Raw genomic sequence first — 25,020 nt, 5'->3', positions numbered from 1 at the left:
GATGTATAAAGTTGCCATCATCTTTGATTGACTGATGTATGTTCAATCTGTATTCAGCACTGAAGAGGCCACAGACCTATAGTACGAAGCATTAAGTTTATGAATAATCAGCATTGATTTTGACTCCATAAACTGTCATAAAGTATTCATAGAGTATCAGGGGTCATTTCAACTTGCAAAATGGTTGACATAGTCCTTTATAGAGCGAGGATTGGGCTGTTTGCCCACCCGATTGACTGATATTACAACATTCACATGGTTTAGAATGGTACAATGAATGGTAAAGCATGCAAATTACACTAATACGCGATATTTCATAAGAAAATATCATATCTCCGTTGAAACATAAAACCAATATTTATGAGTCTACATATTGATATAAGACTTAATCACTGTATCCAATTCCAAAATTTCAGATATAAACTTTCGGACAGTTCAGTTCAAAATTCTTCAACCTTTAATACATCACAAGATTTGTAGCTAGACGACGGGAATCTACAGTCTTGACTGTGTGTTTTCTTTGATGAGAATGTTTCTCACCGACCTTAGGGTGTAGGGGTGTGATGTCCTGGGCAGGAAATGACAGTGTTTTGACTACTCGTCTTTCATTAATTAAGGTGTTGGGTATCCCTAATTACCCTTTACTAATTCATGTTAAACCAGGATGTTTTCTGCAAGTGGACAATCGCGAATGTCATAGGGCTGACACGACACGTGTCCTAGAACTTCTAAAGTTACTAAACATTCTTTATATCTAACGACTAGTATTATATCTACCTATATACCACTTTATTGTCTCATATTGCGGTAGTTAAAGAAAACACAGTGCTCAAAGTGAAGCCTGTTACGATGTAAATTGTAATAAAAAGGTAAATTGTAATATTTGCAGCAAGTTGTGATAACAACGCAAATTGTAATAATATTTGACGTAAATTGAAATACGCAAATTATAATAAAGACTTTCCACATTTACACATCAATATATTTCTGTAAGTTTGTTACGTTATAATTATTCCATTGTATATATTTTTACCTACTTTACCAATTGAAATATGATTCCATTAGGTTAAATATGAACAATTATGATGAACATCGTCAATAGGATATATCAATTAAGTACAAAATACACAGAGTATTTGTCAAATAAAAACAAATAAGTTCATTCTAGTAATTAATCCTCTTCTGGACAACCATAGAAATGAAATTCCAATGCGTTTATATATACATGTAATTATACAACAATGTACGACAACGACCTCAATCCTCCCCCACACCCATACTTTTAATGACGATTGTACGATAAACCCTGTACCAACCCTGACAAGGATAGGTTCTAGTCATTTAACGCCTTTGACACTAAACTTATAAGGTTATTACAATGTACGTAAAAAGTATTACATTTTACCGCAAGTTGAGATTATTACAATTTACGTTGTCATTACAATTTACGTCATAATTATTACAATTTGCTGCAAGTATTACAATTTACCTTTATATTACAACGTACGTCTTAACAAAGCCCTTTTCACTCCACATTCTCAACATCGTCTCTATCAGAAGTGTTTGGCAACTATTGAACTGCATGGCAAGTATTAATAAAATGACCGGGGGAGGAAATATTCTTGGGGGAGATTTTATTTCGTAGGGTGGAGGAGAGTTTATTTCGAGAGGGGCGGAACTGTACTGGTATAAATTCGCCCGGGGGGGGGGGGGGGGGGGGGGGGGGGGGGGGGGAGATTTTATTCTGGGGGCGAATATATTTCGTGACACCGTGAATTTGTGTGTAAATGAGTTTATCACAATAAGCTGCTGTTTTTTAATGGGTTCTGAAGAGTTTAGTCAGGGCCCACAGCTTCTGAAAGGTAGGCAGCCTGGTGATAATCTTTTACTTATTTTTAACTTTGATAATTTATCAATTGATCGTTACAAGTGACTGTTTACAAGTGACGAAGAATTGTCACATTCTACATTCCGCAAAACGTAAAAATCAAGGTCTTCATTTGTGAGAATGTCCGATACTAATGGTAACCAGGTATAAACTCTAATCAAGAAAAGCAAGAGTCATGCTCACCCATTCTTGTCAAAGGCAATTATTCTGACGTTTTCTCGACTTTTGGGGAAGTATCATAAAACTAATTAAGAAAGGAGAGAAAGTCTCAATATCTTTTGTTGTTGTTGTAATATGTAACTTATGCATGCAACTTCAAATGAAGTCATATACACAGGTGACGTACATTACAGTCTTATCAATTCTTCATTCTCAAATCACCTACTACGGCGGAAGAGCATATATTTATAACAATTACAACACAACTAATAACATGATCACAATGGCAGTTACGGTCTACATTTAGTTCCAACAGTCATAAATTTGCAAATTATTTGGACAGTTTTTTTGTAAAAGAGAAACATTTAAGAAAAAGATGTGATATATTTAGATATTTAATTCAGAAATGTTTACATTTGAGTTTATAATAGAATTCGTCAGCAATCACTGAGGATAACGTTGAGAAAAATAATTTCTCTACTTTATGGTTTTCTAAGGAATATATATCAAATAATTGTTTGTTAAAGATGGAAAATGGAAGGTCCTTGTTACGTAATACTATAATACGGAAAAACGGTGACATGCAAACATCAGGCACGACAAACGATATATGCTCCGTGTCAGTTTTTCAGGAAGACAAATCAAATAATAGAATGTATCCAGTGTAACGTTGCTCGTGGCAGAACTGTTAGAATGCGTGCACATCTAGGTGGGGATTTTAAAAAACGACAGCAACGTAATCAAATCTAGCAATATAATACATCTGTGTCTAAACTACCGGCCAAAAGAAAGTTTTCACTTTAAAGGAATTGTATAAAAAGCAAAAAGCTGGTACAGGTTTGAACCCCCGCAGAAAACATTCGCCCAAATGCAACATGACCACAACCACAACGCAGATTTTCGAACGCAGCTTTCCAAATCATGCATTGTTGAAAACGTGCAAAACCTGATTTTGAGACATTGGTCCAAATGCACGTGCATGATTGCGGCATAAATACCGACGTTAGACAGAGCAGGCATTCAGTGAGCAAAAAAACACCAAGAATATGCCCAGACTTACACAGAGCGATCGGTATGGCCAATATGGGGACTACTCAACGTCGGATAGCCAGAACCTTTAACTGCTCCCAGACCACCATCAGCAAGTTGATAATCCGCTACCAACAGACAGGACAGACTCAAGACCGGCCAAGATCGGGAAGACCAAGAATGACAACACCGGCCGAAGACCGCTACATCCGTCAGATTCACCTCCGAAACATAATGTGTGACGGCGACGTCAACGGCGGCAACAGTACTAGGGCATACCATAAGCAGACGAACAGTCCTTCGACGACTTCATACGGCTGGTATACGAGCCTACCGACCCTTCCGTGGAATGGCCTTCACCCATCTACACCGTCAACGCAGACTGCAATGGGCACGAACTGTACGTCGGTGGCAGCGATGTGACTGGGCGAGAGATGAAAGTCGGTTCTGTCTGTTCAGGAACGATGGCAGAGTTCTAGTTTTTCGATGAAGGGGAGAGCGACTGGCGCCAAACTGCATTAGAGAAGTTCACCCGTTTGGAGGTGGAGGCGTCATGGTATGGGGTGGCATTTGTGGCCAGATTACAACACGGCTGGTTATCATCTGAGGAAACCTGAATGCTCAGCGATACAGGGATTTATTCAACATCATCCAAGAGGATTAATTTTGCAACAAGACAATGCAAGGCCTCACACCGCCCGAATTGTTCAGGACTACCAGAACAACGATAACGTCAACGTGTTGCCCTGGGCACCTTGTTCTCCAGACATGAACCCCATTGAACATCTCTGGGATCATCTTGATCGTCAGCTGAGACAACATGTACCGCCTCCAGCGAACCGACAGGAACTTGAACAGACTCTATTGGACTTATGGAACAGATTTCCTGTTGACGTTATCCGCCGACTGACGACGTAAATGAGGAGGCGTGTGTTGGCTTGCATGGATGCCCAGGGTGGTCACACTCGCTATTGATGACGTGTTACCGGACTACTGTGTCATTAATGGACTCTTCATGCACTTTTTCAATGAACTCTGATTTGTGTAATTTTAATTTGGACCCCTTGACTCTTTCTTTGTGTATTGCGGAGAATGCAATATCGGCATTACAATGCATTTTCATTCTAATTCACTGAAAATGATTTCTGTTTATAAATTAATCATCATAAATCCCACACATGCCGTTGTTTTTGGTGTTTGGTCAAGTGGAGTCGGTGAAAACTTTCTTTTGCCGGGTAATTTAGTAAAGAATAAACGTCATATGAGCTGGATGTAATTGATGTGATCCCACATGTAATGCGTACAGCATACAGCACAAATGCAACGATTCATTGAGAATCATTCGTGACCAAATCGTCCCATTTCGGAAAGAGCCCACTGTAGACTCAAGTCCCGCTCGACGGCTTCGATATTGGCGTACTGAAACGCACACGAACTTCTTCAAACTTGCTTGAAACAATTATAAAAGTAGTTTATATCATATGACTGAATCTATCCTTTCTAGACAGTGTTGACAAATAGTACATATATTTTATATGAATTAATTACAATACAATTATGAAGGAATGCCATATCCGCCATGTCTAGAGATGTAGAGAAATAATTCTAAATATACTGAGTCAAATTAAAAACTTCACATTTTTAAAAGTAATCCCATATATGATATACAACGGACAAATGTATCAGAGAAGGTAATTTTCAATCATTAATGTCCAAAGAAGGATTTTAATTAACGGTGGTAACCATAATTTGTTCCAAGCACCTACGGTATTCGGTAATAACATCAACAGTTTCAATCATAAGTCCCAAGCACAAGAATCTGATGGCACACAAGCTCAGTAGCGTGTATGGCCACCATGTGTGTTGACAACTGCCACACAATGCCTCTGCATGGACCTTGTGATGCTTGTGAACACATGATTGGGAAGACGACGCCATTGTTGCTGCAAAATGGTGCCAAGATCTTACAAATTCTGTGGTTGATTCCGGAGAGTGCGCAGACTTCTGCCAAGAGCATCCCAGACGTGTTCGATGGGATTGAGGTCGGGAGACCTTGACGGCCACTCCATGACGTTAACTCCCGCATTCTGAAGGAAATTCCTTGTAAAAATTGCTGTGTGGGGTCTGGCATTGTCATGTTGGAAGATCAAACCGGGTCCATGTGCTGCCATAAAAGGCAGAAGTTCTGGTGTCAGTACCTGGTCGCGGTAAGCAGCAGCGTTGAGGATGACAAGAAGCCTGGAACGTGCATTACCACAGAAAGCACCACACACCATGACACTTCCGCCTCCAAATCTGTCAACTTCTTGTACACAACACTGGGCGTAACGTTCATGACGGCGCCTCCACACCCTCGCCCAACCATCAGCAAATCGAGGATTAAATCGGGATTCATCACTGAAGACGACTTGATTCCAATTCCTCTGAGTCCATCGTAAGTGTTGCTGTGCCAACAATTGACGTTGACGTCTGTTTAATTGAATCAGAATCGGTCCACAGTATGGCCGTCGTGCTTGAAGGTTTCGAACACTCAGTCTACCCATAAACAGTTCATTTCTGGTTGATGTAGCCGTCAAAAATCGGTTACGGAGGTTATGTAAGACAATCTGACGATCCTCTGCATGTGTCGTCACAAGTGGTCGACCTGGCCGAGGGCGATCAGCGGTGGTACCCGTTTGCTGTAGACGCGTCTGAAAATCATAAACAGTCTGTCGACTACAACCCATCGTCCTTGCGACTTCAGCTACGGAAGTTCCCGTCTGCAACATGCCGATGGCACGTTCACGTTGCACATTTGAAAGGCGTGGCATGACAAATGGCCGTAAAGATTTTTGTTTTCTTGTGTTTTTCTGTTTTTGTTAATGACTGCTAATCAAAAAAAAAATGTTAAGAGACATTTTCGGGCTGTTAGACCGAAAACGTCTTGCCACAGACTGCTGACTTGCCTGGCCAAGTCTCGATTATGTACGAGCAGCCGTCATTTAGATGGAATTATGCTCAGTGTGGTGTTAAACAACAAACAAGCTTTAATGTACCCAGCATGTTCAAATTACTGTGTTAAGAAAAAAGGAACAATTACAGTCTTATTAACTAATGTAAAGACACGTAGCTGAGTACAAAGTAGCATCTTCCCATAAAAGTCCAATTTAAACCTTGCCCAACTAGGCTGGAATTGTGGAGTTATATTTTGCCTGGACTAACAACTCCATGCACAGTTCAGTCAAAATCACTTCATAAACAACATGACGAGCTGGTATACATTAACTTTATATCCCAAAGCAATGTCTGAGAAAAAGAAATATTTATAGATTATATTTTTTAAATACAAGTTTTCATTTGATACAGGTGTCTAAACTCAGCTAAGCAGACATAGACTTTAATTGTGTGCTTTTGTTATGATTCATGAATATCATGAGAAATTTGAATGACCTGAGAAAATTCAGCCATCTCTATTGTTAAATGTCGTCTTTTACAAATTATGATAATAATTCAGTACACCATATATTTAATTAATCTGTTTGAAAATTACTTAAGTTTTTTTTATATCTTTACTGGAGCATTACACAATCAAATCCGTAAATATCGCAAAGGGACTAAAATGTCCGCAACACAATGTCAAATAATGAGAGTTTAATAGGTACGTGAATAATATGTTTTGAAATCAGTGATTAGTTAATTACTTTAATACATTTTTCAACTCTTGGTGTAGTATACCAAGGGATATTACACGGAATGTCGTTTTGGAAATCCAGGTCTAGTTATAACTCCAATGAACGGATGTCGTAGTCAAGTGGGGCGTTTCCTGAATACAAACGAACGCACCTGATCTGACAATCGACATACAAGTTTTTCCACAGTTTTTAAACAAACGCATTTTGCCAAAATGAATTAAAAACTATTGATTATATTGATCGAAGTACCCATATCCTGACACGCATCTAATAGGCTTGTGCCGTTTCGACGTATGGCTGCTTTCGAGGAGGGGACGAGCCTTGGCGTAGGTAACGGAAACATGCGAGTGGTGACAAATGATTGAGAATAAGTAATAAGACTAATGTGTCTACAGTCTTCCAGGTGTTAGATAGTTAATAAAACAGAAATGTGGGATCCTCAGTTGACTGGTCTCTAAGTGTATCTTTGGAAGAATGATGCTCTCCATATGCTATGTAAAACACCTTTTGAACTTTACTACATACTAAGCAACAGTCAAGTCGGATTAGCATTGTCAATTAACCACATAAATGAAGTAGTCATTACCTAAACAGGTGTTCCTCAATGCAGTGGACAAAGATGTTGGCTCTGATTACGGCACGGGTTTATTTCCATGGATTCATATAACTGAAAACGGCTCGTCTCTTTGTAACTGTAACAAACTCTTGGTACGTGTCATTTGTCTTCTCCGAGAGAGATACACGTCAATTCTAAATGTTTTCCTATGCCACCATGTCACGCACTCAAGCAAGTTTCCGTGTGCGATATTACAGTTTCTTATATTTGCTATGCCCCCGAAAGAAGAAACCGTTTGGATAACAAAAATAATATGAATTTACTTGGCATCAACTGAAATAAGATGTGGAAAGATGTATGTTTTCTTTCCGTTGTGTCATCGATTAACACCATATAATATTACAGGACAAAAAGACAGCATGCTTGGGGTCTTAGGCGTCGCAATTCGCTTTGAAGAGTTGCGCCTCTTATGCGTTCAAGGATCCTAAGATCATGGGCAAGTGTTTTGTCAGCACCATACCGTACCGTGGTTAACTCTCTCTCTCTCACACACTCTCTCTAACACACACTCTCTTTCTCTCACTCTCTCACACTCTCTCGCATTCTCTCTCACACTATCTCTCTCACTCTCTCTCTCACTCTCTTTCTCTAACTCTCTCTCTCACTCTCTCTCACCCTCTCTCACAGACTCTCGCTCACTCTCTCTCATACTCTCTCTCTCTCTCACTCTCTCTCTCTATGACACACTCTCTCACACTCTCTCGCACTCTCTCTCACGCACGCTCTCTCTCACTCTCTCACTTTACTCTCTAACTCTCTCTCTCACTCTCTTTCTCTAACTCTCTCTCTCACTCTCTCTCACCCTCTCTCGCATTCTCTCTCACACTATCTCTCTCACTCTCTCTCTCACTCTCTTTCTCTAACTCTCTCTCTCACTCTCTCTCACCCTCTCTCACAGACTCTCGCTCACTCTCTCTCATACTCTCTCTCTCTCTCACTCTCTCTCTCTATGACACACTCTCTCACACTCTCTCGCACTCTCTCTCACGCACGCTCTCTCTCACTCTCTCACTTTCTCTCTAACTCTCTTTCTCACTCTCTCTCCCACACACACGCACTCTCTCTCTCTCTCTCTCTCTCTCTCTCTCTCTCACACACACACACACACACACGCACACACTCTCTCTCACTCACTCTCTCTCCAAGGTGTGTGACACCCTGATATCAGTACACTGCTGTGTACACGTGTTAGATAAACAGCGACACAGGGGATGTTCGTGTGTGCAATGGCCTGTGGAAGAATCTATTTTAATGGGATTTTAGTCAATGGGAAACACTTTGCGAGAAGTATTTGTATTCAGAGAGTTGGACATGTTTAAGCATTTTGAGCCGCATGAAAGGAACAGGTTTGTGGTACATTACATCTTCAGGAGAAGTGGCTATTCCCGAGGAAAGCATGACTCATTCGTCAAGTCGATCCACAGTGATACGCAGGGAATGTAGTGAGTTTTATACCTCCTGTCACCTACACTGAAGTGCCATTGTAAAGTTCACAAAATGGCCGCCGTATGAATTGCTATGAATATCAAAGAGAAAACACACGCAACTTACAGGGAGACAAAGTTTGCAAATGAGTAAATCAGACAGATAAACATGAATAATTTGCTGTAAAACTTTACAGTGTAATGCCCCTGTTATTGTCAGTGTTATCTGAGACGCCATGTTTGTGTATCGGAACTATGATACCAACTGACCGGGGAAACTATCCATGTTCCAATATAAGTGCGAAGTACATATTTTGGTAACAATAAATCTGCAGACTCTTTAAACTATTCAGGTGATATGTTCAAAGTGATTTATTACATATGGGGTGTTGAATGCTAACAAGAAATTCGCCTTTTGTGTAAGTGAGCTGAAATGGGTTTGACGTTTTTACATTTTGTCCGATCAAATAGACTAGCAGACAGGAATCTCTGTGTAACGCCTCTGGGTGGATTCATTGGATTTAGATTACGTTCAAACCTGAAATGAAAACATCATGTAAAGGATATTATATAAAGTTAAGGTGGAAAGTTAAGGACATTCACACTATCTTATTAGAACATGCAAATGCAGAAGTTTAATTGATGATACTTTGCCATTAAATGTACAAAATATATTAATGCATTTCATTTCTACAAACAAATTTTGATTTTGATAACAATTTTGCTTTTAGGAATAAGCATGCAAATTATGCAATGCGAAACGTTTACCTATCTTTCCAAAGAGACACTGATTCGTTCGTTCATCGGGAAAAGCCAAGTAAACTAATCAGTCAGTTGCCATTCATCTCCTTCAACATTCATCTCCTCGGCGACTGTTGTATTCGTAGGTCAACCCCGTCAAGTAGCGCGATCGTGTTCAAAGCATGACAGTATTGAAGTCAGTTGAAATGTTTGCTGGTACGATCCAAACATTCCATCGTGTTGTATAATTCCAAATCACCGCCCCCTGTACTGATGTGACAAGTCAACACCCTCTATATACAGGAGTACATTGTATAATTCCCAATCACTGCCCCCTGTACTGATGTGAGAAGTCGACTCTCTATATACATGTGTACATTGTATAATTCCCAATCACTGCCACTGTACTGATGTGACAAGTCGTCGACTCTCTACAGGAGTGCATTGTATAATTCCGAAGTACAGCCTCCTGTACTGATGTGACAAGTCGACTCTCTATATACATGTGTACATTGTATAATTCCCAGTCACTGACCCCTGTACTGATGTGACAAGTCGACCCTCTACAGGAGTACATTGTATAATTCCCAATCACTGCCCCCTGTACTGATGTGAAGAGTCGACTCTCTATATACATGTGTACATTGTATAATTTCGAATTACAGCCTCCTGTACTGATGTGACAAGTCGACTCTCTATATACATGTTTCACATTGTATAATTCCCAAGCACTGCCACCTTGACTCAAGTGACAAGTCGACACCCTAATTATAATTATTGTTGTAGTACTAGTTGTGGCTGATATCATTCCATGGTAATTCAACTGGAATCATAGCTGATCTGTAGATAAGAACAGTGTATTAGAATGTCGTTTTGTGTAATCATGATTTAACTAGGACATCTCGAGCATCTCGGTTGCCAGTGGTGGTATTTTTTTGGCCTCAAATATCACTCGGGTTTAAATGGTTAAGTAGGAAGTTATTATTGAATGTACTTCATGATAATAGATTTAAACAACAAGAATAAGCTGTAATCGACTAGTTACACTACATAATACATTAGAGAGAAAGAACAAGTCAGTAACAACTGCTAAAAGATTCAATAAAACCGCAGGAGAGCAGCCATGTATCATCTGATCATCTAACAGTCATAATCATATAAATTTGGTATGATGTATTTACAAATTTATTAAAATATAGTAAAAAACAGTACAGGGCCGTTCATGTGAGTAAAACCCAGTGCTGTTGTTATAGAACATGAGTTTGTATCTCTACCTGTCACCAGTAGGATATGTTCTAGTTCTCCTTTTGTGTTGGATTGCACAGACGTGGCGCATTTGTATACAGCGCGTGTGGCCCTAACCGGTCTGGTCGTAAAGGATCAAAACCGACTTGGAGGTCTTGACGGGAAAAGTAAGCCCTGGGAGAAGGGAAATTAGGGAGGGCGAAGACTGCCAGGGCTTACATTTCCCGTCAAGACCGAGAAGGTTCTGATATATAAACCGTCAAATTAACTTAGAACCGTGTTAATGAATATCAATGATTCTCATATGACTGGTGTGTCTCGCTTTCATGAACGCTGTTTACGCGGCGGTAATCAATCGCACAAACGCAACGCACGTGCATTTGCTGCACGAGCAGGTTATATCTCGGTCAAGTACACGTGGTTTCATTCACTTGTGTTGGAAAAATGGCCGAGGAAGGGGAAGACCTTTTTATTACACAGTCCACATTTATCAATGAAATTTCCGAAAGTAATGCTCGTGATGCTGATAAAGATGATGTAGACGATTTTGCGTTTCGCTTTGGAGAGCTATTGTGTGAGCGGGAGATAGAAGAAAAATGTGCCATACAGGTTCCCCAAACAACTCGGTATAAAAATACCGTGGTGAAGTTGATGAGCTGTTCCTTCCACGGTTTGTCCCCCTACGTGTCATGTACACATTTCTATACAAAATTACATGATAGTTTCTTAATGAACTTCATCCGTCATTGGTCTTAAATTAAACAAAATTCAGATTTTGTTGGGTACAGGGTATTCATGGTCAAGTACCGTATTGATGTTTCATACACTTTTCTGGATTTCGAGTTATTTTGCAATTCATCGTTCTCATTTGGAGTCAAACGGACTGTATAAACAATTACAGCAAAACTAATGAGTCTCAACATCGCGAGATTTCAGGAATATTGTCAACATTTACCACTGCCAAATGGAAAACGGCAACGCACGTGCATATAAACACACGCACAAACAATTATGTATCGAGTGAAATCGAGGGAATATGTATCGAGGAGGTGTTAGCAATGTTTGGACACGCACCGTCAACGTCATCAATATGCACTAACTGAACACATAACGGTTGTTGGTAAGGATAGTGAGTTGAGTTTAACACCGTTTTTTAAAGTATTTCCTACACTTTGTGTAATTCCAGAACGCCCGATATTATCAAGGCCGCCAGCATTATTGGCCATTTGAACAAACAGGGGCCCCACCGCTGCCTACAGAATTACGACTGTCATGTTTTGTTTGATTTCTTAGAAGTTGACGGATGACAAAATGGACAGAATTTATGGATAACAACATCTTTATTTCGCTGTAATAGCAACGTTTCGGTATAGGTCCTCACATCGTTGTCAAGCGTCATCATTTGGGTGCTTTACGTCCACTTCAGAAAGTTTCAATTTTATACATGGGGACAGGTGGCTTCAAGGAATAATATATAATTATAGTGAATAAAGATATAACACACCTGGTCCAAAAAACTATAACTTAAGGTAGTGCCCATGTAAGTCATATGATAAGTTACAGAGAAGTTGTTAATTATATACAATATATTAAATGAGTACTTGACATGGATGTAGAGGAGTTGTATTCTTTTTAGTATGTATGGAAAATAGTAGTAATAAGGTAAATATTCACTTAGAGAAATGATATAGGTAAATAAATAATGAAATGATAGATTAATAGATAGATAGATCCGATCATATTTAGGAAATAGTGTTGTTATTTGACAGTGAAAGTGAATTTGTTTTGGGTGTATTTCTTAGACTGACATTTTTTATGAAATTTGTTATTGATGTGAAGACTGGCGGAAGAATATTGGACTTAAGAGAAGGGCAGAACATTTTAAAATGTAAAGGAAGAGAATGGTAAAATCGGGGATGGTGAGCATGTTATAGGGGACACCAGTATGCATGGTTTAGATCCTTGGCTGAATTGCATTGTGGGCAGTTGCCATCAGTGTGTCTCTTTTGTTTGTATAATGTATAGCTTAAATTTGTTGTGCCACGGAGAATTCTGGAAATTATTGTATCTAAAAGTGTGAAATTTGAACATTTGTGCATTTATACTAGGATTTTGTTAAAAGGGATTTACTTCAGGTGGATCTAGTGTTTTGAAAAATAATTTGGAAAGTTTGAATTTTGATACTATTTTTCATTAGTGTTTTTAGGTCGGGTTTTCCCGTAGTGAAGTTTATTGCTGGGGATATGTTTGTAGAATTACTGCCAGGCCTGCAGAATTCCATTTCCATTCCAATGTTTGTATTTCAAGGAATCCATTGTAAGGTTATTGTGTTACCTATTGGTTTTAGATCTGATGTTATAATGATGATGTATAATATTATTGATTAAGTCAGGGTTTTAGAGAGTTTGCTTTAATAGAGCTCAGTAAGTCTGAAATCATGTGAAAGTTTTTTTATACTTTTGACCTGATTTGATTAATATAACTGACAAGCCAAACGATCAACGAAATTAGAATGAGTGAAATTTTAAAAATGGCAATAAGTAGTTATTAAAATAGGTTGATTTACATTCAAGACCTCAGTAAAGCTATCAAAGAATTATATGGTAGACATGTAGAGGACATTTCTAAATTTAACGCATCAGTGACAAATATTATGTCCGATGCCAGTCCCTATTTTGACTTGCACCATATGCTCCCATTTTTTTTTAGCAGAATAATTGACTTGTCTTTGCATGTGTTTGTGACGGGTACCATCTGTGGGGCAGGATACGCTCACATTTTCTCGAACACCAGTATAATCACTATTTGATACTGACTTATATACACATCATCATGTTTTGATTTATGTGATTGAGTACTATTGTAGTTTTTTTGCTGTGATTGTAAATTTGGATTGCGATGTGTAGTGATATGTCTATCTATGTGGGGATTTGTAATGTATGTATGTATTTGATAGTGCAGCAGGTGGAATATTGTTTAGGTTATGGATGTGGAGTAGTTTTAGGAGGTGTGTTAGGTAGATGACTTTTGTGATATCTGTTTTGAACTTTATAAGGGTGGTTGTGCTTGTGTTATGATATTTTATTGTTATTGTTTTGTAGATAGGGTTTGTTATTGGTTATTGGTAATTGAATGAATGCTGTTCAGTAATAATAGGAATAGTAAGGCTTTTCGCCTATTGCCGATGCTGTGTACATGTCGTGGGGTGTAATTTCGTTTGTGCCATTCCTTTGCCGGTTCAACAATTACATGCACCCGATTCATACTTTTTATGTAGCCACGTGCTGTCCGTGTGTTGACAAAGTGCCCTGCCATGCCTGTATGATGATGAAATAATAGACTGCCATTAAATGGTATCGAATGGCAACCGGGGACTTCTTCGTCTTCTTCTTATGGTCTGTAAGTACTTTGCCTATTTATGAACTTTGACAGCGATGACAATGATATACCCGGAGAAACACGGGGAGTAGTGCACTTTCCCAGGCGCACTTTTTCAGATCCAATTAGTGCTGTGGGGGCTCGAACGCGCTTGGCTAATTAATGCTTTAATTGGTCGACGCGCTACCACTGGAAAACGAGGACTTTCACGTGCAATCAGTGCTCCTTTAACGGGTCATAAGCACACCATTGACGCGCCTGCGTAATTAAGTAAACAATGAATTGTGCATGCGTGTGACGTCACGGTCCGCTCTCCCATTCATCTTTTCTTGAAACCACACCCGTCACACTCCGGCGCAGTGGTGACTTCATAAATAACACCGCTGCCACAGGCTAATTTGAATATCACGTGACGGGACTTTTTCTTGTTTGTAAACAAACTCGCATTAACGGACTAATTTTTTGCATTTGGTATTTAAGTAATCCATATTGTTTTGTATAGTTATATAAATATGCTAGTACAACCTGACAACTGCAGCAGTGAGTTTCATGACAATACAAACTTACACATAAAAGTGACCATATCGCTGAAAAACAAATGCAATATCTTGAATGGACTGTGGAAGATGTGACGAATGTCACATGGCGCTGGCCTGTGGCAGAGGTACTAAGCAGGTCGCATGGAACTCTGGGTCGGACAGTGCACACCCGCCATTGTTTCTGTCAACATGACCGACCAATCGAATTAACCAGATTAACGCTTGAAAAGGTAAGAATTTATGGCTTACCCTTGCCCAAAGCAAAGCTAACCCAAGGACCGAAAAGGGGTGTTGGATCGTAAAGACGGGTTGGTTTCCCTAAGACCGAAAAGGGTGCTTTTAGCCCCTAAATTTGATAAAAGGCCGACATTTTCAAATACAAGGGGAATTTTAATGTTGTGCTATATGTAAGTGTGGGTGAACCAAGGGAATATACGGTATATTAAATTTCACTTAAAGGGCCCATGTCAGAAAATTCCTGGCGTGAATCCTAGGTGTTGAATCGTAAAGACGTGTAAGTTTTCCAAAGACCGAAAAGGGGTGTTGGATCGTGAGGCCAAAGTCACTGGGGTGTGAGCCACAGTAACGGTATAGCGAGACAGAGGTCGAGCTATAGCTCGGTCATTGAGCGGATTTTAGAGTTCGGGCTGTGCCCTGTAAACAGCATTATTGCCGAAACACGGTCACGCTCGCAAGACGGACACCAAGTCCGGTTTTCGTCAAGGCACAGATGACCACCTGCCTATTTGTCAGATTATGTAGTTGACATGAAACATGAACTTTATGAAATAATGACCACGCGATCGTCATGTTAGGTCCTAGCCCAGTAGTTGAGGCTCATGTGTTGCCTTCTATGTGGTTTTGAGGTGGAGCCTGATAGTAGTAGAAGCAGTGTGTGTTGGTAGGACCAGGTCTCCTTGGCTAGTTAAGTGTTTCATATTGTAAGGAGCTTGGTTTATTATAATTAGTAATTGATATGGTGTTTAATACCGGAGCGCGGCACAGACGCGTTTTTAAGTGTTTGGTATATGTTCAAAAGGGTTTGTTTGTCTGCATCCCAGTCTGTACCACCGATGGCCCTCAAGAGGTTTAGATCTTTTTAACATGCATTGACCAACTGAAAAATATGGGATGTCCGTGTCAGCTGTTGGTCAAATGTAGCTTCAAGGAAGTTTATTCCTTTTTGGAAAGTAATGCCTTCGTTATGTCAGTGCATTTTGAGTGTATAATTTGGCATATATTTGTTTCTTAATAAGAATCTAATGGTTTTTAAAAAAAATAATTTTGAATCCCCATTCAGAAGACCAATTTTGAATTTGTACAGTTTATATTTGGTTTTTTTTAGCCTGACTTATTGACTAAGATGAAGTCCAAAGTGATAGGTAATCCATAAGTTTAGCTGTGGAGACGGGTTTTTTATTGACTAGACATCTCTCCAACGCAGTTGAGGCCATACCCTGTGTTGACACCAATGCAGTCGTTGGCGATGTTGTCCACTCATATATGATGTGTCGAACAGGACGTCTTGCTCGTAGACCTGCTGCTTGTAAATGGTTTGGTACGGTCTGGTCGGAGATTCTGTGCAGTAGTTTGGATGCGGCTGAGGTGGCTATGGGCGTCCTTTCACGTAGGTGGAGCAGTCGGATGTAGCAATCATGGGCGGGGGTGGTTACTCTTGGTCGTCCTGAACTTGGCCGATCACGTGTTGACCCATGCTGTCGAAACCGATCCCATAGCCTAGTGATGGTGCTGGGCGCTACATTGAAAACCCTATCTACATCTGATCGGAATTCCCCTGCCTGCAAGCGGTCTGTGACGTTGTTTCTTTGCAATTCTGTTTATCTTGGCATGTTTTTGAACTGTCACTGTTCGATTGACGCAGATGTCAGGCAATCAAAAACCCTGAACTTTAATACCATTCATAGTGCTGCTGCACATGCAGTGCCTGCAACTCCATGGCCATTTTGTTAATGTTGTTGTTGGTGGTGCAACAACACCAACACATCATTAAATTCAGATGTTAGCGCTCCCTACAGCTACACTTTGGTCTAAGGACATTTTATTACAGCCAGTAACAGGTAACGTCGGAACGACCCTGTAGCCGACTAAACAGAACGTTGCTTACGAGATCGCGAAAGTGAATGTCTGAAAGTTTTTTTCTGATCATGCAACCTCGAAAAGTTTAACACGAGGCATTACAAACGACAGTTAGGGGCTGTACGACTGATTCCGTCAAAATCATTGTCTTTCTCTTGCTTCAGTGGAAGAGACTTTCCATAAGCCACGAGAGGTACTGGCATCTATTACTATAGTATTAGACATTCTACAATTTTCTTTTGTTCAGTTTTCAAATTTTGAATCGAGAAGTGTCACCAACGTCACGCCTGTTCGTATTCGCCTCTCTTCAGGGTTGGGGTGCGCATGTAGAGGAACAGCGACCTCAGGACTGTGGTGCGACATGAAGCGCACATGGCACATCAACAACCTGGAGTTGGAGGCGCTCGTCTTAGCGATATAACATTCAACCGACAACATCATAATGGTGTGGTATCTTAGAAGCTTTGTTAATACCGCCCCAGATCATTTTGCTGCGGTAGCGATATTGCAACACCACTAACGTGTTAGAAATGTTGCACGTGTTGCATTAATTAATGACGTATGGTTGTAAAACGTATTTGGAACATGTGCACATGTCCACAAGAAGTAAGCATAACAAACTACACATATATTACACATGGATTAGGGATGTAGTATGGTAACTATAGCTTAGAGGTATTGAGAGCGCTGGTGTGTGGACAATTCAAGGTTTTATCGCAAAAAGATGCTATCTTCTTACGAGCACTGTGTGCATGTATACATAATTTAATATTAGGTTGCATTTTTCAAATGTTGCACAGCTGCATGTGTTATATAGCTAAAACGAGCCCTGGTAGACTCATTATCTACACTATTCGAGTAATATTTCATATTTTTGAGTAGTTCAATTCCAGGTTAGAAAAGGTTCCCAAAAGTCTTCTGACCAAATGGATCAACAGGACATCCCTGGTGACTTGGTTGATTGATTGTCAGACGGACTAGGGCATAATATCAAAAACTTGGATTGCATTTACACTATTGTGTGTTTACAATATTGCTGTGTTCTGAGTAAGACAACAAATAAACAACCTTAGTTTCAAATAGTTCACTCAGTATTTTGTATTTTAGTTGTGACACATTGGTGAAAGAAGGATGACAACAAAACGAAAACATGATGGAACCACAGTAATCTACAACAGAACAGTGGCAGGTAACCTTTTTGTTTGCTTTTAGGAGGGGATGATAATCCACAACATAAATATAACAGGTAACCATACTCTCAGCACTATAAATGTTTTGTACCAGAGAGAACCACCCATTTGGTCGTTACCTCATGTGAATCTGTTTAATGGGTATTGTATAATTGCTTTTACATTTATGATCCTGTATATTTATTCACTTACTGTTTTTCTTTTCAAATTACATAACCATTATTATGTACATTCCAAGTGTTTATGAAGGCCATCATAATGTGAAGAAACATGTTGTATTTTGGTGATATGAATTGATGTTTTTGTTTGCTTTTAGGAGGGGATGATGGAACCACAGTACCAGACAACATAAATATAAAAGGTAAACATACTCTCAGCACTATAAATGTTTTGTACCACAGAGAACCACCCATTTGGTCGTAACCTCATGTGAATCTGTTTCATGGGTATTGTATAATTGCTTTTACATTTATGATCCTGTATATTTATTCACTTACTGTTTTGTTTTTTTTTCAAATTACATAACCTTTATTATGTACATTCCAAGTGTTTATCATGTAAAGAAACATGTTATATTTTGGTGATATGAATTGATGTTTGCTTTTAGGAGGGGATCATGTGCATCATCAGACTATGGCTGCTTTTGTTGAGGGTGGTATGGGGAATATCACCACACACAGTATGTATTTCAGCACTTCTTTCCCATATGTTAACTAGGGCCAATTTTCACAAACATGTTTTTATATTTTCGGACATAATTGAGAAGTCAAACCTAATCGTTTCATTCGTAGATTTAGAACTTAGAATACTGAGCATCGTTAATAACAATATTTGGATATATTTTAAGTTCTAAATGTTCAGTTGTTCTTCATTACAAAGGACACATCAGTTAGTGATGAGATAGTGAAAATAAAATATAAAATACCTCTCTGCTGGGATATGTCGGAGCTGTGCTTTAAAGATCAGGTGTGTCATAGAATAAGAATAAAGTGATAACGAAAACGTGCTAACATGTTCACAGCTTTATTAAGTACTAATTATATAATGGTTGACAATTACAAATAAATCCACTCGGCGCTAATGCAGATCACAAATCGTTTCTATCAGCGCAAATATACATACAAGTTTTAGCCAAACATATTACAGCTATAAAATGGGAGATAGCTGGCACAACACTTTGACAAGATATGGAACCAGTATGTCGCCTGCCAATTATGTCGGCTCCGACCAATTAACACCTGAGTCAATTAACCCGAGAGCTTATCCCTAAAATGAGTCACTTAGACTAAAGTTCCTGTCACTTTGACTGAACCAGTAGATACTTAAGTTCCTCAATAGTTAGTTAATCACGGGAAGGTTGGTTATCCACGTATTGATAGAAAAACTGGGCATTAGAAACACTAGTAAGTAAGAGTTTAGAAATCACTGGAAAGTTGGCTATCCATGGATTAATAGCAAAACAGAGTATTACAAACCCTAGTGACTACGTTTAGTTCAGTACAACCGGACTTAGTCAGAATACACATCGACAAAGCTCCGAACCCATTTACTGACGAAACCCGAGTTTGGACAATGAGCACTCCAGTAGTGAGACGATCATGAACGATTTAACAAAGTCATAAGGAGGGTGATGATGATGATGATGATGTTGGAGATTTAACGATCGCTTCCGGTATTGCCGATTTCGCACTCGGGGCATACTTTGAAACATATGAAGGAAGTATTTAAAACGATGTAAATTTGCAAATGTATGCCCGAAAACATGCCCATGACGGGTGTGAATGATAGAAAGGGAAATAAGTGAATTCTTAAGAGTAATGGGTTATTTTGGAATAGGGGACTGAAAATTAGCCGAAGGGATTGGTGTGGTGGTGTGATTTTTTAGTTGCTTTTGCTTGTTTGTTTTTATGGGTAGGGCATTTAGATCATACTGTTTAATTTGGTGTTGATTAGATAATTGCCTAATTGCCTGTAATAGTTGGAGGAACAAGTGGGGAGTTGCTGAATTGTGGTAATGATAGATAGATAGATCATCTTTACTTCCTCCGAGTGATGAAAATACATATAATGTTTCTTAGTAGGTTTAATGTAGTAGATTCAATTGCCATAGTACTTTCTGTTGGCAAACCGCCAAGTAAAAAGGACAGAAAGGTATCGTCATCATCGTTCCAGACACTAGAAAAAGTTGTCACATCTAGTAAATCAATAATAGACTAAACAAGAATATTTCTTTGTTCTTGTGTCTGTTTACAATACATAAACACATGTTTGATAATATCAAAAGGAAATGTGCCGCATAAACTTTCATTGGATTGTATGCTGTAGGTGCTAAGACATAATAAATATGCTAAATCATAGAAGTGTTCCGGCCTTTCAATTGTTAGTAACCATATAGCCTGTGTACCTTAGCTGATCATATAAGAGAGTATCGTTTTAGGTTTTCTCTTGAGTGAAGCTCTGAATAAATTACGTTACGGTCACATATACTTATATGTTCTTTAACTCGACTCGCCCATGTATGTTTGTTGGGGAAATGAGAAGAGGATGTACAGGTGTTTATATCATTATTCACTTTATACTTGTTTACTGGTGAAAGCATGTGATAAATGGACATTTTACATTTATCTAAACCAGTCTGTGCTGTAATAGTCTTTTAAATGCAAAGTTAATGTCACTATTACATAGTCTTCCAAGGAATCAGAGTGCTCGAATGATGAATATACGCCTGGATAGAAATTAAACCAAGACAATCTCTGGTGACGACGGAAGGAGTGCGTTTAGACAACCCTTATATCTTTTTACAAAAATAACGTTGAATAATTTCAAAGATTTCGTATTCCTTTGGTGACAGTTTACCCCATACACTACAAGCAAATAATCCACATGGTAATATCACTCTTTCCCATATCCGAACATCCGAACAGGATTTAAACCACCTAAATATAGCCCATGATTATAATTTATAGTGACTGACATTCTGAGTTTTTAACATATTAAATGGGTACGTTCTCAGGTTTTCTGTGATGTTTTTAAAAGCAATCCAGCATAAGTTACATTTTCCTTTTTAGGAAGTATTCGTGAACCAATGTAGACACGTTGACAGACGCATTTGCAAATATTCCCAAACAGTAGAAATGCACTTTTACTTGCGTTATATTTCAAATGCCATCTATTAGCATATGTGTATATATAATTTAGTGGAGATTGCAGTCTGTCAGGGGAGCTGCTCAACAACGTAGTATCATCTGCTAATAGGATGCCGGGTGTATGGAAGACACAAGCCACGCCCAGAATCATCAAGTGAATACAACAAGTCATTAATATACAGAGTAAAAAGCCATGCTGATAAAACGCGTCCTTGACCAACACCTTGCTTAACATGAAACACATTTAAGGTAAATCCTCCAATGGTTACACATGAGGTATGTATCGGTGTAAAAGTCGCCATAATTTTCCATTTATTATACAATTATACAATTTGAAAAAAATACCATTAAGTCAGACTTTTTTCATTGTTGAGAAAAGCGCAATAAACTAGAGACTATGTTTCGTTATAATAAGCTGTATGCTTTCCATTAATGTTAACAGGGCAGTTTCTGCCCCAGCCCCTCTCCTAAATCCAAATTGAAAGGGTTTGGGGAAGCCTTTAGATTTGTTTGCCCACTCTTCAATTCTATTCAACAGGAGTCTTTCGAACAGTTTACTTAATGCAGGAGTTAGGGTAATACCTCTGTAGTTAGTGGGGTCATCTTTACATTTATCATGGCCTTTATGGATAGGTAAAATCTTTCCAACATTTAACATTTTTGGTACATACACATGAGAGACAATTTCATTATAGAATGTAACAAGGTGATGAATAATAGATCTACCAGAGTATTTGATATGTTCATTAACTAAACTAACGTCAATGTTCCCTTGGTCATTACACGAATCATTTTCAATCTGTTCCATGCGAATATTCACATCAGTAAAATCTGAGTAAAATTGATATGGCATTGACAAATCCTTGAAATATTAGGAAAACAGATTACAACCTCCTTCCTGTGTATTACAGGACTCTTCATTATACACAAGCGTCTGGGTTTGTTTGGAATGACGATGCTGCTTCCTAAAGATATGTTTTGCTCTTTTATACTCAGTGTAATTTGCATCCTCTTTATCATGGAATTTACCATTATAGGCCAATTCATTAAGACGTTGTCGCATTGTACGATGGAACTGATTTGAATTATCTTTTTTCCAGTATGGTTTTAAACTAGACTGGAATTTTGAAGATGGTATACTTAGTTTATCTGCAGCATGTAACGATTCCAGGATATAGCCGTGATAATTTTTTAATGTATCCATGAGGAAATGCGTACTGAATCTCGTCAAACTGAGCACATCTTAAACGTTTTAAGTTTCATATCCGTATAACATACAGTCGACATAATTAGGTTTACGCCAGTTAAGATGTTCACCGCCATGGTGGCGTGGCTGGGAATCAATACTCAGACATGGGAATATTGGACAATGGTCAGATATTGAGTATTGAACTCCAGTATCTAAAGCATAATCAACAGCCTTACCAACATGTTGGAGATTAATGAGCACATAATCTATCATACTTCTCATAGTTTTACATTTGCTTGTGAAGGTAAAATTTGCATTATCGTCAAGGGGTACGACATAGAATAGATTCCGTTCAGTGAGCACTCTTTGCAGATATTCCGCTCTGCGTTTCAATATAATTCCATGAAGCCGATTTGCATTGAAATCACCTTGTAGAATTGTTTCCCGTTGATGAGAACATCTATGCTAGATCTCCAGTACATTATTAAATTCTTCTATGGACACACTATCTAAAACGTTAGATAAGGGAAGACGATCACCAATTATATATACGTAGGGCATTTAGTACTGAGGAGTTTAGCCCCAATGATATGCTTGCTTGAAGGTATACTGATTGCTGACGGACTCGAACACGTACTTTTACAAATGAATATGGCCATACCCCCTGTGCCTCTTTGAGATGAGTGGTCATGATGACATTTAACATAGACGTTAAAGGCATCATCCAAGTCATAGAGTTAATATTCACGTGTGTCGTCTAGCCAGTGTTCGGTAATAACCTTAATGTCACAGCTCATAAGTTTTGAGCGAATTTCATCAAAGCAATTCAATGCCCAACGCACATTCCACGTAGTCATACGAATGATTGACATTAAAACAAGCATATATGTTGCAAGTCAACAATTTTTCATCTTCATTATTTCTGTTCATCCTTGTCATTGTACCACATATTATTGGGTAGCTAATCACAACAATTAACATTTTCGGGCCCGAGGCAGTCATCATCAAATATGATATCTACACATTGCTGTGGGACAGTTATTTGAATTGTGAAGGTAGGATTGCGTCACAGTGTTTCATGAGTCTCACATTTGTGATAGTTACATCACGATTCTTGGCATAGTCACATATAGCATCTTCAACAATGTCAAATGGTTCGTTAGCTCTGACATAGCTTTTGTTTCTATGTATATAGACACCAGCAAAACACTGTCCCCACTAATTGTGGAAGCTAACATTTCTTGATTTCTTTACATTGTTTAAAGGTTCACTTTGTTTTTGTCTGTCGACGTCATCATGCGTGACAATGAGCGGCTTGGGGAAAGTGTCCTTAGAGCTTTGGTCTTTACTGCCTGCATTGTCATGAGTCCGAGGTCTGAATCAATCTTGTTAAAATCCAATCTTAGTTCTCGCCAAGGCTAAACAAAGATCTGAGGACATCCCATGACGGGTCACGTCAGAATGACCTTTCGCGAACTTTGACTGACCACTGAAATGACTAAAAAGAAGTCGATATTAGCCAATTAGAAAGCAGCTTTCTCGAGCTTTATGTCACTCGTTTCTAACTGGCGACTTCCATTTCAGACTACGCTTGAAACATATGTTGACACAGTCCTCGATTAAATTTTTGAAAAATGAACAACTGGAATGTATAATATATGGTTGAGATCGTATGGCAGTCCTTCCCACGTACTGTGCAACGCCTCCACATTCAAATGTTTATCCAAGGAAAGCGAGAGATGGACGATAATTTTGATGGAATCAGTCGTACAGGCCGTAACTGTTGTTCGGAATACCCTGTTTTAACGTTTTCGAGGTTGCATGATTAGAAATCAATTTCCGACTGTCACTTTCATGATCCGGGGGCACAGGTGGCAAAGTCGTCTAAGGCGCCGGGATCTGCTGTGCAGAGATGCTTCCTTTGGCCACGCCAGAAACCTGTGATTGTGGGTTCGATTCCCAGTTCGCCCCGATTATGTTTGTAGGTTTGTCAGCATCATAGCCGTGCTCATGGGGTTCACCAAAGTGGTAAACGTCTTGAGACCTGCATCACTTCGTGCTTCCTCCCACATTAAGCTGACACGCCGTGATATAACTGGAATAACGTTAAAAGCAGTGTTAAACCCAACTCACTCACTCACTTTCATGATCTGGTAAGCGACGCTTTGGTTGGTCGGATGAAGGGTCGTTCTGACGTGACCTGTAATGGGATGTCCTCAGATCTTTGTTTAGCCATAGCAAGAACTAAGATCTGAATTTAATGAGATTGAGGCCTGAATGGCAGGCTTGGGAATTGACCTGTAATCTGTCCTCTGAATGGGATGGGAGATAGGTCTGTTGGAATTTGGGATTCCCTTTGTAACAGTCTCCGAGTATAAAGTTTGTTTCTCGTGTTCATGCAATCTATTTTACCAGTGAGGAGTTGCTGAATTGTGGTTATGTGTGTGCCTATGAGTTTGTTGCGTTGTATGTTGTAGTGTTTACATTGGAAAATGACCTGGTTAATGTCCTCCACTATAGGCCAGTGAAGGCAGCGGCCTGTACGATTCTTTTGAATTCGTTCTCATGGCTGTTTAGGTTTGTGTGACCAGTGTGGACTCGATGTTTCAGATGACAATATTGCTGCATATATATCACTCATCTCATCTGCAGTGACAGATCATATGTCTTCTCCAGAAAGTGTCCTTGTCTCATGCCTGGACTGCCAC

The 25,020-nt window shown here is 39.2% G+C and overlaps 1 protein-coding gene across 1 annotated transcript in view; it reads left to right on the top strand.

Moving 5' to 3' along the window:
• Positions 1–3,130: 3,130 nt before the first annotated feature.
• Positions 3,131–25,020, top strand: part of LOC139477804 (ankyrin repeat and KH domain-containing protein mask-like) — a 40,070-nt gene continuing 18,180 nt past the window's right edge. Inside the window, 1 exon segment of the mRNA XM_071260219.1 lies at positions 3,131–3,476. Coding sequence (XP_071116320.1) covers positions 3,131–3,476 — 346 coding nt within the window.

Source organism: Haliotis cracherodii, unplaced genomic scaffold (genome assembly GCF_022045235.1).
Source record: "Haliotis cracherodii isolate W230 unplaced genomic scaffold, xgHalCrac1.p SCAF_36, whole genome shotgun sequence".
NCBI classification, from domain to species: Eukaryota; Metazoa; Mollusca; class Gastropoda; order Lepetellida; family Haliotidae; genus Haliotis; species Haliotis cracherodii.
This window is presented reverse-complemented; position numbering and strand designations above follow the sequence as displayed.